Source organism: Conger conger, chromosome 3, assembly GCF_963514075.1.
Source record: "Conger conger chromosome 3, fConCon1.1, whole genome shotgun sequence".
NCBI lineage: Eukaryota > Metazoa > Chordata > Actinopteri > Anguilliformes > Congridae > Conger > Conger conger.
Window position 1 is genome coordinate 30,406,027 of NC_083762.1, and position 17,937 is coordinate 30,423,963.

The following is a 17,937-nucleotide window of genomic DNA, read 5'->3' on the forward strand; positions in this document are numbered from 1 at the left end:
CTTTATTCCAATACATACATTTCTTTTCCTGAAAACTATAGGTGTCAAAATGATTGGCACACTTAACAATTATTGTATATAAAATCAAAGTGAAATTGTCAATAACATTTTACTTAATTTATTTAATCTCAGTCTAAAGGATTTTGACAAAGATTTGAGGAAATGCGTCACAGTACTAGATATTATGAGGCTAAAGACGTGTTCCATGAAAGCTTGCTCTTGGTCGAGAGATGGAAACAATGCACAATCTGTGACAGAGTGACTGAGTCTGCCCTGTATCCCCTCTCGGGGGACTTCGCTTTGAAAAAGTGGGCTCTCTGTGTGTCAGGCATTCCTGTGTGGAACCCACATTCCTTCTGCGCTTGCTTCTCCGATTCTACACAATGATGGTCCTTTAAAGAATACATCTGAAGGCATCTTCAGGCTGAGATCACAGGGCACTCTCATGAATAGGGCTAGCTCATGACCTGACACTTGAACAAGTGAGTGGTTATTCTTAAATCAGTCTTCGCCTGGTTCCCCTTGCTCTTGTTGACCATGTGCATTTGGGGGCCTTTGTCAAGTTTTAAATAACGAGGCTTTATCTCTATGTTTTGTCAAAATGATACAGTCATAGATGCAGGTGATTACAATGAAAAATAGCCTAAAGGATGTGCATGAAAAATGTATGTGCACATAATCAAAGTTGCCCTTTTGATATTACGTAAAAATGTATTTTTTCATTGTCTGTTCTTGGAAAAGTTATCGCACTAATAAAAAACAATTTGTAGCTAAAAAGTGAAAAAGAATTAACATTCAATGGAAAGTTACATTTAGATTCATTATACAAATAGAAGAGCATTGCAATTGAATTATGTAATTAGGCATGATGGAATCTCCTCAAAGCTAAAATGATCAATACACAGGCATCCCTTAAATTTTAGGGTCAGTTATTATCGATTGCAAGCAGTCCGGTCCAGTGCAGGGATGTTGTTTTTGGATAAGTTAGACAGTTGGAACTATAACCGCTGAACACACATGTATCCTCTTCCATCTTTTGCTGGTTGAGCACAGTGATCCGTGAACCTTCTGAAAGTAGTTTTAAAAGGAAGAACTCCTCCACACCTTTTTACATGAAAGTATGACCCTTGGTAGGCTATGCAGATACTGTTGCTGCTTGCAGCAAATACTGTAAACTGCCTCCCTGAGAATAAGCGTACACTTTACCATCAGTGTTGGCTTATTAGTTGTTGGCAGAGGTTAATGGTTAAAGTTTTTCTTCGATATGGAATAGAAATTGTCATGTACAGTTCCGAAGACCCAAACGCAAACCAAGGAGTATCCAAAAACGTAGTCTTTATTCAGTCCAAGTCATAACCCAAGAGATCACAAGACAGGTTTGCCAAATCGAGATCCAAAAGAAAAGTAATGAACAAAAGCAGAGATCAAAATCCAGGAAGTCAGAGAGCTGGCAAAATCTAAAACAAAAGGGCTTGGCAAAATCAAAGTCGATGAAAGCAGAAGGAAAAGTCCAAAACCAAATAAACAGATGTGCAAACAAATCAAGGGGCTAGGCAAACTCGAAAAACAGGCAGAGGATGTCGTAAGGAATCTCAAATAACTCGGCTCTGAATATTGATCAACGTTCTGACAGTGTATCTACCAGAGAGTGGGGTATAAATGCATGAAGGGAAGCGAAATACTAGGCAGGGCACCGGAGTGAGGAGGGCTAAACAATTAAACAACAGGTGAGGAACATGACGGGCAATAATACAATAATGAGTATCTGTGCTATACAACATGAATTAATGTGAAAGCAGGAAGTAAGAAAATGCGAGGCTGAGAAGGAATCGTTGAAACCTGGAAATTTCTGACCACCCAAATAGTGCGGCACGCATACAGGAGAGTGACTATGGCTCGGAAACATACAGTCACAGACATAACCCTGGATGACAAATGCAATGAACTGTAATGGATAACAATAAACCAGATATGCAATAATCATAAATAACAACAATGACAAATAAACTAACAGGCTAGAAACAGAAACATTACAGAAATGGAGGGAATAAAATGGAGTAAAAACATAATATGTTGGTATAGGATAAATAGTGAATGAATAATTTAACATTAACAATAATTTAGCAAGGGAATCTTTGTGTCTACATGGTAACCGTCACGGTTGATTGAACTGTGATGTACATTGTACCCTGGAAAATCTCAGGTTTTAATTGCACAATGCACAGCCCTAGCTATGCCCAGGGACTTAATCCAGCTTTTAGTGTCGATGTTAGATTGAGTGTCATCCTATAGTCTAAAATCTTAAAATCTAATTGCCTGTTGGACAAATCATTTATATCCCCACATAAAAAGTAGCCATTCAAGAATATCAAGATAGAAAAAACTGACAATAGGCATTGCAAGATTAATGATAATTTGCTCATTAAGGATGATAAACCCCCATCATGTCTCATTTTGCCAGTAAAAGCTCAGAAAATTATATTTAATTTTCCTAAATCCTGCAGCCTAACAAATGCCAACATCAATTTGTGCAATGGAATCTGTCCTGACCACAGTAATATCAAAAGCAAACAATCAATCCTGAGCCATCTCCCTCAGCCATAATTGACTTGGGGAGAATATTAAGCGGTCTTGCTGGCAGAAAAAACACTGCCACTGCAGCATTCCTTTGGCTAAATTAGCATTTGGGGACCTTCACAGGGAGGATGCTGTAACAGACGTTTAGTACCACTGGGCTAAGGTACAGTTGCATTGATAAGATGAATAAAAGTGTCCCATGGAGGTTATAGATAGAGGCAAAATGTTTTACTGTGGTGTGAGATACAGCATAAGACTAATATGATTGGCAACTTTGTGAGCATAACGTCTTGATGAAATTCACGATAATTGACAACAAAAACTTTAATCTTAAAGTTAACTAGGGAGTCTAGTTGGGCTGAGGGTCTTGTTCTCATCACTATTAGTTCTTACATTCTTAAAAGTTACTCAGCCTCCTCACATCCTGTGTTGAATTTAGTTTTAATGCCTCACATACAGTAGATAAAGGCATACTCCGCAGGATTTTCACCTTAAAAATATTATAAAACAAACATGCTCAGTTATTACTGTGATTGACTGGCAACCTGTGTCTGTGTTCAATTCTGCCCAATACCTTGCTTGTGTACCTGTATTTGTTGTTCTGAAAACTCTTCAATGCGTTTCTGGGGGTGGCCGTTTTTCTGTGTCTGAAAAGTATGTGTCCAATAGAAGAAGGAGGAGGAGTGTAAGAGGAGACCTCTATGGATAGTGGTTGTTAGCTGGGTTTGTGAGCCTCTTTGCAAGTGGTTGGCCAGAATTTGGTAACATTACATAGCTGCCGTTACCAGCCAACGAAATAGCTGGCTAGCCATGATAGCTGGGTCCCCATGCACAGTACTACTGCTTATTGTAATGTTCTAAGTTTGTTCTGTCTGTTTTTAGTGTTATTATTGTTCATTCTTGTTATTTATTCATCATCATGCTTATCTGGCTATTGTTCCCATTTCAGTTATTACATTCGTGATCCCCTGTTATGTCTGTGTCTGAATGTTTATGAGCCCAAGTGACTCCCCTGTCTGCGTGCCTCACTATTCGGGTGGTTCCGGTAGTTTCCGGGGTTTTCAACATTTCTTCCAGACTCGCATTCCTTACTTCGGACTTCTCTCGATATTTAAATATTGTAAAGCACTATTCTTACTAACTACTACTAATCTAGATGTTGTACTGTACTAATCTGATTAATACACTTACTGTCTGTCTAACTAACTAACTAACTAACAGTCACTTTAATTGGGTAGTTAAGATTTATCACGTAACTAACTCAGTAATGCAATCTCTTAGTTTTCCGCACTGTTCTATAACTCTGCCTTTCTATGCTGTCCCTGATTACTTGCCTAGTTTCAGCGAAGGGTTCGCACCTGTCTCTTACTATCACTACTTCTTCAATCTATGCAAATGTCTACCCCCTAATCCGGAGCCATATGTTTTACATGAGTGTTATCGTGCATCCAGTCCGTGATTTTGTCTCCCCCCTGTGATTGTATTATTACCCTATTATGTTTGCCACCTGTTGTCTATTTGTTTAGCCCACCTTTCTCCCGAGTCCCGCCTAGATTGTTACCTTCCCTCATGTATTTAAACCTGAGTTTCCGCTTTGTTCTTTGTACGCCTGTTATTGAGATTCCTTCTGATTTGTTTTCGAGTTTGCCTTGCCCTCTGGTTTTGTTTGCCCATCTGCTTTCTTGGTTTAGATTATTTGCTTTGTTTTTTCTACTTCGATTTTTGCCTTAGCCCTTTTGTACCTTCTACTTCTGATCACCTGGATTTAGACCATTCTTTTGCTTTCTGTTGTTGGCATTGTCTTTGGATGTCTTGGCTTTGAACTTGGACTATTAAACAACATTTTTGGATTATCCCTTGGTCTGCGTCTGGGTCCTCAGTGCCGTACATAGCACTAATTCATTAAAGAGACAGGAATAACAAGCACACTGATACAGTGCAAGATGGTGCAGAGGTTTAAAGTTGCCATTCTCCTTGATGCTAATCTGTCAAATAACTCACAGCTGTCAATCAAAGTGGCTCAGGAGGTCAGATCTTGCTAGTTTTTATTGTTCATCAGCCATAGCTATTTAACTTGTCATTATATGGATATGCTATTATCTCACCAAGTGTATTAAGTGAGAATTAGATATTGCCTGAATTATAATATTAAAGATGGTTCCACTAGAACTTCTGTATGGAAGTCGAACTAAAAAGGCTTATGTAGACTCACTGAGCACTTTATTAGGAACACCTGGACACATACATATTCATGTGATTATCTAATCTGACAATCATGTGGCAGCAGTGCAGTGCATAATATCATGCAGATATGCTGAGCTGACAGAAAGGCTACCGTCGTGGTGAGCAGAAAAGCATCTCAGAATGCACAACAGCTGAAGACCACGTCGGGTTCCACTTCTGTCAGCCAGAAGCTGAGACTGCAGTGGGCACAGATTTCTTCTGAGGCATACAGATGTTAGGGTCAGAATCTGGCGCCAACAACATGAATCCATGGACCCAACCTGCATTGTGTCAACAGTCCAGGCTGGTGGTGGTGGTGTAATAGTGTGGGGAATGTTTTCTTGGCACACTTAAGGCCAGTTAATACCAAACAATCATCACTTGAATACCACAGTCTATTTGACTTATTTTTTAGACTTATTAAGTCCAAAAACTTGTGTGATCAGAGATGCTCTTCTGCATACAATTGTTCTAATGGGTGTTTATTTGCATTACTGTAACTTTCCTGTTAGCTTCATATGGTCTGGCCCTTCTCCTCAGACCTGTTTCATTAACAACGCATTTCTGCCCACAGAACTGCTGCTCACTGGATGCTTTTTGTTTTTCTGCAAACCCTCGAGACTGTTGTGCATGAAAATCCTAGGAGATGAGCAGATATACTCAATCCACCCTGTCTGGCACTAACATTAATTCCACAGTCAAAGTCACTTAGATCACATTTCTTCCCCATTCTGATATTAGGCCTGAAAAACTGTTTCTTTACCACATCTGGATGGTTTTATCTATTTAGTTGCTGCCACATGATTGGCTGATGAAATATTTGCATTAACAAGCTGGTGTACAGGTCTACCTAATAAAGTGATCACAGAGTTTACATTTATCTAACTGAGTTTTTCATTTTATTAAGTTCAGGGTACATTTTAAACCACTAGACCACTTCACAGATGATGTGAGACGGGTGCGTGGGGGTTGGACCCAAAATGCACGACTCAGAAACAATAGTAAAATAAAGTCCCGTTAGGGCTTTATTCGGGACGAGTCCCAGGAGCGTAGTCAATACAAGCAAAGTCCATACACGAAGATCCAGCCAAACAAATACAAAACAAACAAAAAGCACGGTGCCGAGGGAAGAGGCAATCTCGTAGTCGGTAGGCGTGCAGGGAGGTCCGGTAGCAGGAGAGCTGTCAGCGGGGCAGATGAACAGGCGGACGGCAGGCAGAGGCGTAGTCGTGGGCGAAGCGGGAGTCGAAACCATGAAACAATCAGCGGGGCAAAAGTACAAAAACGGTAGGCGGGGACGTAGTCGAGAAACAAAACGAAGGTCACAAAACAGAAATCAATAGTCGATGGTCAGTAAACAGGCGTGGATCGTAACGTGTAATCAAACAGTAAATAATGCTCAAGAGTTGCGTGAAAAACAGAGGCAGACAATTTCGCAGTGAACAGTTGCGCGACTGGGCTATAAATGCAGGTGTAGACAGGTGTAGACAATTAGTTAGAGAGTAGCAAGGAAATGGAAAACAGGTGCGATGGATGACAAGTTTAACAAGGAGATTAGTAATCGTTAGTAATAAACCTATCCTGCCCTAGCATTAGTAAATTAGTAAATGACATGCACGAGAAACGTAAGGTAACATGAACACATGATTAGTCTTGTTAGTTTCTACCCAATCCTGATCTAGCGTTAGTAGTTTTAGTAAATAGACAAATAGAAACATTAGGGGAGTGAAGGACAGAACGAGAGAGAGAGAGAGAGAGAGAAAAGGCGGAACGCAAGGTTTGCGGAAAAACATGTAAAAGTGTATGCATAACAACGACCAGTTAACGTAACAATAAACATAAATCGAAACATAACATAAAGCGAAACTAAGACGATAATCACTCAACATAACCAGGTAATATAATCGTAACGAAACATAACTAGACATGACGAGAAAATAAATCGTAACAAGAAATAAACTAAACAACATGACGAACCTAGACTAACATAATACATGATAAGACACTACGGGACTAAGACAACATGAATAAACATAAATCAACATAAAACATGGTGAGACAGACCTGAAACGTGACATGATGCCTAGAGTGGGTAATGTTCAGGAATTCTTCCATAATTATTCAGTCTATTTTTCATGGAATCTTTTGTTTTAATATAAATTTGTATTTAGTGGCTATTATATTTAGTTCAAAAAGACATTCCAGATGAAAATGGTTATAGTTTAATGATAACACAATATATTTTCAGAACTTTTTTTTTTTTTGAGACATCTTTCAGGGTTGATTGGCTAAGAAACATGTCAATCTGCATCGATTGATCAGCTACTTATGGCTTTAGCCTGGCAAAGACGTTTGTTGTTAAACATTATGCCTTTGATAATAGTAATCCTGTATTGCTTTGGCATGACATGTTTCGTTCCATAAACAAACAAATTCTAAATTGTAAAGGCTATGCTAAACTAAATGAAAAAAAAAAAGCAACAACCTTGAAAGCATTCATAACATAAATTTGGAAAATTACTTATGTGAAATTATAGCATTAACAAGCAGTAGATTTGTTTGTTTGTTACATGAGCATTGTATTGGTCTATTCAGTGGTATATCAATAAGTGGTGTCAGAATGAAATGAATTAAAATTCATTCATCACATGCATTATTATAAAATAAATGTTTGTGTGTGTATGTGTGCACGTGTGTGTGGGTGTGTGTTTGGGTGTGTGTGTGAAGGTTGGTAAGGTGAGATATCAATTTACAGGAAATGATAAATTAATTTATCAAGGCCATTTTTTCCATCTTTATAGCACATTGTGATTTGAATGTGTAGGATGATGAAGTAAATGTAATAAGTTCATCAGGCTATTAGAAAAAAATGCTTGGCTGTAACAAAAGTACAAATAAGTCAATGATATGTTTGTACATAACGGTATTGTTGGAAATGGCTGAAAGTAAAATACAACATGGTCTGATTAATATGCAGTATGATAGAAACTCCAGCCAAACTATTGAACAATATTATTGTTTTCCTTAGGCAGGAGTCATGGCAGGGAGAATATGCTTAAACTAAAAAAAAACATTGGCATTGTTAACTGCATTCAACATTTCATTCAAATAATTATTCTTTTTTATTTTTATATTCAAACAGCAGGTATGCCTATTAAGTTGAAAATGACATTGATTGGGGTGTCTCGGTGGCGCAGCCTGCAGAGCACTGACCGCATGCTCCTTGTGAGCCGTGACGTCAACGGTTCGAATCTGACCGTCTGACAATTTGTCGCATGTCTTTCCCTCTCTCTCGCCCCCATTCTTCCTGTCTCTATATACTGCCCAATAAAGCTGAAAAAGGCCTAAAAAATATCTTAAAAAAAAAAAGAAAATGATGAGTTGATTGACTGGCATGTAACAAAATATGAAAACCAAGTCAAACAATTGATAGAGAATTAAAACAATTCTGTAAATTGATGTGTCAACAGGCCAACACCTTATGCTGTTATTATTCTCATGCACCCGGTTAAATTAAATGATTACCACAGTTAATTGGAGGATTGCTTGAAATATGAATTGAGGGAGAGGCTCCATTGACCCCTTGCTGGTGGAAGACTGTAATGCATCAGAAATGAGATAACCCCAGATCTGGCCTATGTATATGATGTTGGAATTATACAACAACTATTTGAATTATGGTACTATCTTCTATATTGTTGTGATGGAACTGTACTGGATTTTTACATGACTTTAATGAAGTCAATCAGAAAACAAACAAGGAAACCTGTTGTAAACCTGGAAAATTACTATAGCATATATCCATTATCCAGGTTCATATAGCAGGCTATAATGGGGTGGAGTTTCTGATCTGCAGTTATTTTTGGGCATTCTTAAATGTGACTGTGGATTGGTGAGTGGGTAGGTAAATATTGTACTGTTTATCATCATGCAGTGGTGGGGTATCTTGTTGCATTATATAAATGCCAACCATTAGGCATAGTGGTCTGTAGCTGGAGGTGAGTGTCGGGTCTTTGTTGTGTTTGAGCAGAACTGAAATGAGGGTGCTGTTCATGTGTGGTGGTATATTTCCTGATAATTTCATTTCATTAACCATTCTTATAAACAGGGGAAATATGATTTGTCAAAACTGTTTATAGAACTATACAGCGTAGCTATCTTAACCAGGTGATTTATTATTAGGCATGGAGCTTTCTTGAGTTCTTCTGGGGTTATGGGTTGGTCTAATGTGTTGGCCTGTTCTTTGGATAGTTTAGGAAGTTCTATGTTGTCAAGAAATTAGTGGATAATTGGGGTGTGGTGTTCATTATCAGAGTGATAGAGTTCCCTATAGACATTTTCTTTGTTTCTATTAAGCTGATTAGCTGGGAATTGTGTCATTGTGTTCAAGAATGTTCAGTCTAATTTTAGTTTGTTGCATTTCTTTCCTTTTCTTGTATGAAGAACATAAGATAATATGGCCTCTGAGAGCTGCTTTGGCTGTCTCCCAGAGTGTAGATGATGATGTTCCCGGAGAGTTGTTCAATTCAAGGAAGGATGTTCATTCTCTGGAAAGGAAGTTGTTGAAATCTTGTCTCTTGGGAGTGAGATGTTGAACCGCCACCTACTTGGAGGGGTTGGGTCTGTTTCATGTACTTGTTTGAAGCATGGTCCAAGATAATAACTGGATGGATTTCAGAGTTGTCAGAGTTGTTCAGAGTTGTCAATATGAGATATAACATAGTTACTAATGAGGAAGTAACCTATTCTGGGAGGGTGAGTAATAGGAGTATTCTTTATTTGATGTGTTCTTTGATCGCCAGCAATCGCTAAGACCTAAATCCTTTATATATTGTTTCACTGTAAGTGGTTGGCACTGTAACAGATGAGGGCAAGGTTCTGTAATTGTTTCCAGTGTTTGATTGGTCTAGATTTGGGTTGTTTTGAAGTCTCCTCCTGCTATGATTATTGAGTCAGAAAATCCAATAAGATGTGAGAATACTGTGAAAGAATTTGGGATTGCATTTATTAGTATAGCAACACTTCTTTTTTAGAGTTATAAGATGCTGAAAATATGTGGGCTATCCACTTACTTCCGAATTTTAGATGTTGTGATGTTGTGAGATGTGTTTCTTGTAGGCAGAAGCTGGGGTTCATTTGTGTAAGATGTTTAAGGACTTTGGAACGTTTTGTCGGTGAGCCAATGCCCCTAACGTTCCAACTGATAAACTTGTGAGTTGACATTATTCTTGACAGTTGACAGTAATTTTGAGGGTTACTACTGTTCACAATACGTTTTACAGTTGCACTGCAAGAGTGGCATGTGTATTCCTCTGGGATGGACCTCAAACCCCACAAACTCAGCAACAAACAGAAAGAGACCATTTGTTGGTAACTGAATTCTAGGGTTTTTGTTTGCCTCCTCCATAACGCAACTGTAGAAATACTGATCGATAAATTCCTCTAGGTGTTCCACTTTGAATGAGGTGTATATTGTCCTGTGTTGATTTGATACAAAGTCTGCTAACATGCAAAGCTAGTTCTAGATATTTAGGTTGAAGTACAGCCAAGTGTAGAGTCTTGTCTAGCAGCAGGTTGCCCCCAATCACCCCCAATCACCCCCAATCTCCTTCTCTCCCCAGATTCTCGACCTGTTGCAATCTGAAAAGAGCACAAGAGAGGAAGGGGTCAGAGTGTGACATGACATGTAAAATACTGTATTTTGTACCTTACTAAAGTATACAACACTGTTGTGTTGGCATTTCCCCCACCTAAGACCCATAAAAAATGGTTACCTTCCAGAAGACACCAGGATTATCCCTGTAGTCAAAAGTTAATAATTCATAAAACATGTGCTTCAGTGTTAACATGTGTTCTGATGAAAATGTAGTGCTGCATTCAAGGCAAACAAGTACTGTATAATTGAGCAAAAAATTATTCACGGTGCCACAAGTTTATTTATTTATTTTTTTTAAAGCCCCAGCCTATTTTACTCACCCTGAAAACATTACATACACATTACATTATAGTAATTTATTTGGCGCTTTTATTCAACGTGACTTACAGTTGATTAGACTAAGCATGGGACAATCACCCCTGGAACAATGTGGGCTTAAGGGCCCAAGAGCTGCGCAGACCTTATCGTGGCTACACCGGGGTTTGAACCACCAACCAGGTGCCAGTCAAGCTGCCCTACATAACGCTTTCATTAAAATGATTGACTTGCTTTCGATACATAGTCCTGCTTATACCATTGTTACTTTACAAAGAAATGAATAATCTTTCAAATAATCAAATTGATTTTGTTATACATATCTGTATATATCTAACTGCCACAAAAATAGTTACACTGTAACAAACAACTCAATATCCTAGCAACTACAAACACGCTTGCTTTATTCACTTCAGTTTCAACATTTTCCTTTTTTTTTTGGTAAATGGTAAAATTAATAATTACCATGAAGCTAGCCAATGCTTCAGACACCAGTTTATTTACACAAGCCAGAAATGCTGGCATTTACATTGTTTCGTATAATCCGAATCATTTGGACAGTTGACAGTTTTGTGTCCTGTTCCTGATTTTAGCTGTTTTTTGGCTGGCGAAATATAAAGAATAAAAATATATGATGTATATGGACATTCAGGCAAAAATCCAAGCAGATAAATGAATAAATACAAGTTTGAGACTAAATAATTACTAAAATAAAAATGCCTAACAGTTGGGAATGGTGGGTCATGGTACATGATATTGTATTGTGACAATGTGTGTCAAGAGCATGCACCTATACACACATGTGGCAATATCATTATTCTGGAAATGAAATGATGAGGTTATTAATTGTAGTGCAGACTAAAGTGTTTCATTTGCTGCAAGGCATATGCCACATGCCTAATGATTCACAGCTGATGCCATGTCTTGTTTAGTCACCAGGGAAACTTGAGTGATGGAAGGGGGAGAGAGTATGTATGAGGAGAGCAGAGGTGGGGTGGGGGTTGTAATTCAGAAACAAAACAAAAACAAGTCTAAGGAGGCATCCTCACATTTTGGTGGCACCCATTTATACTACTAGCTCAATGCACTTTTGAATTTGTTGTATATGCAATTTAATACAAATATCAAATGTGTTATATGACCACATAAATCAATCATGAGACCTCCATATGGTATACTCACCTATATATCCTCAAATTGCATTATGAAATAGCAATATTAGCATTATCCTAGTGCTTTAGAAGTGGACACAAGACTATTACAGGTTGTGTGTGTCTTCTGAAAAGCTAACTCATTGGACTGTTCTGGATTGTTTCTACAACATCAAAGATTAAATAACCTTTACATCTCAGTGGGAAATCTCAATTTCCAAGACAGCTTTCCATCCAATGAACACCTGCTAGCCAGCCAGTAGATGTAGATGAGGCCATAAGTCTATTCCAGACTTAATTGCTTCTGCTTAAAGCATCATTGTGTCCTGAAGAATTACTGTATCTGCCCCATCACTTCTGAACACGCCATGAGAAAAATAATATTCCATGAAAAGCATTTAATCATTGTCTAAGAAAAATCAGTGTGGAGATGTGGCCTTGGGTACTCCAGTACCCACAAGGCTTACAGTCTAAAGCTCCTGAGAGGACAGTGATACAGAGGTTGGATAATGCCCCTCACACATTTCACTGCAGTGAATTCACTGTTACAGTACAATGGGTTCTAGAGTTTCATGTGAAAAAGGGTTGATACCGTAAGACACTAGTCAGGCTCTGTAATTGAAATAATAATAGTGTAATTGTAATTTGAGCACAATGGACACTGACTGCTCAATAGGTTTTGTATAACTTAAATTACTTTATGGACCGATGTAATATGGTATGATTCGTGTGGATAGGCACACAAACCATTACTTGACATTTGCGAACAGAAACTTTAAAGTAACCCATCTGAATACTAAAGCACAAAAGGAACTCTGATGGAAGGGCTGATTACCATTCATACATTAACCTGTGCAAACCAAAGGGGCCGAGGTTCAGTCCTTAATGCAATGACGCACCGTGTGAAATATGCTACTGGGGCTGGTTTTGATTTCAGTCCAACATCACTGGCAGAATATATTTTGAGTGCAGCCTGAATGATGACTTGCTCCAAGCTATTATTGTCTCAAGGGCAGAAGAGAGCTTGCAGAATCTACAGGTGCACTGCTAATTGCATATTTTATGGTGCACGGAAAGAGGGGGAAAGTCTTCACACCATAATTTCCAGTGGGGCATAAAATCCAATTCACAATTAAGTTGGTAAGGATCCATGAGGCGTGAAAGTGAATCCTCAAGCTCTGACAGTCATTTCTCTCCCAGATCTCATTTCTCTGCAAGGTGAGGGGAAACACTGACCACATTACAAGTCTCCACTCATCACAGCTTTCATTCACCGGTGCTTGTTCCTTAATATTTCATCCTCCTGCTCCAGATTGGCAGAGAGAAAAGGCACAGAGTGGGGATGTAAACACCGTACTTGCCCCAGCAAAGAAATGCTCTTATCACATCTACATTCGGTGTTGCACCAATTAGTGTCACAATAAAGAATGTCGTATGTAGCCTGCATGCCCAGAGTGCCTTTGTTCTATCAATTTTTATGAATCTCATGTGAGTATATACTGTATATATTTCTGTTCCAGTGTTTCCTGGAGGGAAGTTGATAAACAATGCAAACAACAAATTAGATATGTTACAAAGAATGAGTTCTGAAAGTAATGACTAGTGCCATCAATATTTATGTGTAGCAAACATGCACCTACTGTATACTCTGTCAAAGCCTACTTCCAATGTTTGAAATAAACAAAAAATACAGAAATACCAGCATATTCTCTAGAATGTTCTTTTAGAATGGGCTACCAATGATGAATGTCACTTGTATTCAGTAATGTACATTGTATTTGGAAACATTGATGTCTAATTAATTTAACTATAAGAAAAATTAACTTTTGTAGGAACTACTTTAATGAGTGATGTCATTAGGACATACCATTGCTTTATAATCTATAAAAATATAGCCTTCATTTAAAAAACAACCCTGGTTTTAATATTAGTCAACCAAACAATTTTGAGAGACACAGGTCCCTGCAGCATAACAAAAAAGAAAAGAGAAAAGGATTCTACACTCAAAAATAATAATATTTTCAACAGTTAACCCTGTTAAGTATCACCCTTTCCTTGACACAAGCTTGAAAATGACATACCCAAAACAAAATGGTTACTATTCTTGAACCCGTTTGATCAAACCCAAACAAAGTGGAAGTGGAATATGAAAAGATTTTATGTATTTCAGTGGATACAGATTATTGTGGCGGTGCCTGGTGTACTAAGAAATACAATGGAGCCACAGCCAAAAGACTGGACAAATCCCCTTTCATCAAATTCCACAATTCCACATGCTATTTATTATTCAAAAGCAGGAAAAAAGGAAATGCCAAAAAACGGTGAGACTTGACACCAGGCCATCTGGCACTAACAATCATGCCATGGTCGAAATCACTGATCACATTTTTTCCCCATTCTGATGGTTGATGTGAACATTAACTGAAGCTCCTGACCCATATCTGCATGATTTTCTGCATTGCACTGCTGCCACACAATTGGGATTTCAGCCATTTGATTGCCTCTGAAAAGCTACAGGTGTGGGAATTATCCTGATTGATTGTAAATGACGAACAGTTCTGCACAACGAATGTGATAATAATAATAATAATAATAATAATAATAATAATAATAATAATAATAATAAAAAAGGGGCGGCACGGATGGTGCAGTGGGTAGCACTGCCGCTCACAGCAAGGAGGTCCTGGGTTCGAATCCCCGTCGGCCGGGGCCTCTTTGTGCGGAGTTTGCATGTTCTCCCCGTGTCTGCGTGGGTTTCCTCCGGGTACTCCGGTTTCCTCCCACAGTCCAAAGACATGCATGTTAGGCTGATTGGAGAGTCTAAATTGCCCATAGGTATGAGTGTATGAGTGTATGAGTGTATGAGTGTATGAGTGTGTGAGGGTGAGTGAATGGTGTGTGTGCCCTGTGATGGACTGGCGACCTGTCTAGGGTGTATTCCTGCCTTTCGCCCAATGTATGCTGGGATAGGCTCCAGCCACCTGCGACCCTGATCAGGATAAGCGGGTTCAGATAATGGATGGATGGATGGATAATAATAATAATGATAATAATACACATTATTTGTCTAGCACCATTGAAAACACAGTTACAAAATTAAGAGATAAAACGAACAAAAATCCATAACAATAAACACATTATAAATATTATAAACATTATAATATATGAATATGATAACAATATATGAAACTATGCACTCGTATCTGCCCAACTGACGCATTGTAAACGGCATCAGTGCAGCGTAATTTGTCCGACTGTTCACCATATTATTTATGAGAATACATTTAATAACATGAAGTATTGTTTAACAATTCGTCTACATATTTCAGGGATTATTTTACAACAACATCTGCGTTTATATTTATCATCCTAAATCATACTCTTCATATATGATACGTGTGAGGTAATATTTCAATTTATTTTACACAGTGGTATCTGTTGTGTATCATTTTCGACTACTCTCGTCGCCAAATGTTGTGTTGCACTTAGGAAGGGAGAGAACCCGTATAGCGAGATTCAACAATACAACACTTTAATAAGTATAACAGGGACGAAGCACGTCCTTACAGCAGCCATACCCAGCCACAACTCCCGGCAAATCTTTATACCTTTTTACATCCTGTTTTACTTCCCGTTTTCCTGGTCTACGTCATGAGCGTTTCATCCCATTGCCATCGGAGTCGCAGATTCTCATTTCTCCAGTTAATGTGCGTACACATGGGTCAGAGTTTCTGTGGAGGACCGCACATTTTCCCATCAAGGTTGTTTTTTATAAATGCCAAAGTTTGCTTAGAAAGTGGCGTACGCATTATTTTGTGCCTATGCAACGTTTATAAATGAAGGGAAAGAAGATTATCAGTGCTGCATGTAGACACAGAAAAGGCAATACTACTAAGATTACATGCCATCGTGCCATGTCACAATTTTTTCAATTTCCAAGATTTTTGAAACATTTGTCACCTCTTGTGACAATGCCTTGGAATTTCTTTGATGGGCAGTCAGTGGGGACAACTCTGCATCTATTCCTGTATGCAGCCCTTATTGACTGACTAGTCAAAAGAAGAATGCTCAGAGGGGATGAAAAAGAATAGAAAGAAACCATTGATCCAGAAAAGGCCTAGTTGCCAGCTTTCTATAACCTTGGTGTAATGTTTCCCCAGATGACTTTCACAAGCCCTCATGGCTATAGTGGCTGCAGTACTTTGCTTCCCCAATTTTCTAATTGGAAAATGAACAGGTGTTGGTCATCATCAAGGTGATCTGAGTTTATCCTCAATATTATCTGAAATGGTGAACATTGAACAGTATCCCTTGCTGGCTGTCCATACTTCTTATACTACAGTAAGCACATTCCTGTTCAGTGGAAATGCATGTCAGTGTTTACAAGGCTGAATAAGAAGTGCATAATCTTTATGTTAAGAGTTTTAAATGATTCAATTCACATTTCTGCATCACAGCTAAGAATTGTGTGTTTTACTGATATAAATGACGGCCTTTTGACAATAATAGTCACATACCCATTAATGTATGTATTGCCATTCCTGGCGCTAAAGATGCATCACCCTTCGTGTCTAAATGTAACATTACCAGATTAGAAATGCATGAACTGCAGCCCAAGGTGTCAAAAGGCCTGTTTCACTGCATTGATTCATTGTGTTGAGAGACCTTCTTCAGTTTAACAATATTATTAATAAGGAGGGTGAGATGCCGTGAGAAATGATCCTCATCATTTACAAATTTCCTGATCAGATGTAGTCTTAAGTACTTTTTCGGTCACTTGCTGCTCAGTTGAATTGATTCATATTGTGACACACCAAGATTCCACAAAACAGATGCTGCTTAATAGATTCTGTGCTGCCAGATGTGAGACGGGTGCGTGGGGGTTGGACCCAAAATGCACGACTCAGAAACAAAGGTTAGATAAAGTCCCGTCAGGGCTTTATTCGGGACGAATCCCAGGAGCGTAGTCAAAACAAGCAATGTCCATACACGTAGATCCAGCCAAACAAATAATAAACAAACAAACAGCACGGTGCCGAGGGAAGAGGCAAACTCGTAGTCGGTAAACGTGCAGGGAGGTCCGGTAGCAGGAGAGCTGTCAGCGGGGCAGATGTACAGGCGGACGGCAGGCAGAGTCGTAGTCGAGGGCGATGCGGAAGTCGAAACCATAAAGGCAAAAGTACAAAGACGGTAGGCGAGGACGTGGTCAAAAACAAACAATGGTCAACGAAACAGAAATCAATAACGATGGTCAGTAAAACAGGCTTGGATCTTAACGTGAAACAATCAGCAACTAATGCTCAAGCGTTGCGTAGTAAAACTAGAGGCAGACAATTTCGCAGTGAACAGTAGTGCGACTGGGCTAGAAATGCGGGTGTAGACAGGTGTAGACAATTAGTTAGAGCGTAGCAAGGAAATGGAAAACAGGTGCGATGGATGACAAGTTTAACAAAGAGATTAGTAATCATTAGTAATAAACCTATCCTGCCCTAGCATTAGTAAATTAGTAAATGACATGCACGAGAAACGTAAGGTAACATGAACACATGATTCGTTTGTTAGTTTCTACCCAATCCTGATCTAGCGTTAGTAGTTTTAGTAAATAGACAATAGGAAACAATTAGGGAGTGAATGACAGAAAGAGAGAGAGAGAAAAGGCGGAACGCAAGGTTTGCGGAAAGACATGTAAAAGTGTATGCATAAACAACGACCAGTTAATGTAACAATAAACATAAATCAAAACATGACACAAAACGAAACTAAGACGATAACCACTCAACATAACAAGGTAATATAATCGTACGAAACACAACTAGACATGACAAGAAAATAAATCGTAACGAAACATAACTAAACAACATGACGAACCTAGACTAACATAATACATGATAAGACACTACATGACTAAGACAACATGAATAAACATAAAACATGGCGAGACAGACCTGAAACGTGACAAGATGTGAATGGCAAGAGCTATAAGGTGCCCTTACAAGGAAAATCTGAATTCAAATC

At 38.6% G+C, this 17,937-nt stretch overlaps 1 protein-coding gene across 3 annotated transcripts in view; it reads left to right on the forward strand.

Moving 5' to 3' along the window:
* LOC133124376 (protocadherin-9-like) overlaps nt 1–17,937 on the forward strand; it is a 132,841-nt gene that overhangs the window by 16,654 nt on the left and 98,250 nt on the right. The window contains exons 2-3 of one of the 3 annotated variants that reach the window (XM_061235526.1): nt 12,556–12,562; nt 16,269–16,282. The exons of the other annotated variants lie outside the window; for them this stretch is intronic. Coding sequence (XP_061091510.1) covers nt 12,556–12,562; nt 16,269–16,282 — 21 coding nt within the window. The remainder of the gene's footprint in view (nt 1–12,555; nt 12,563–16,268; nt 16,283–17,937) is intronic. 3 annotated transcript variants of the gene reach the window in all.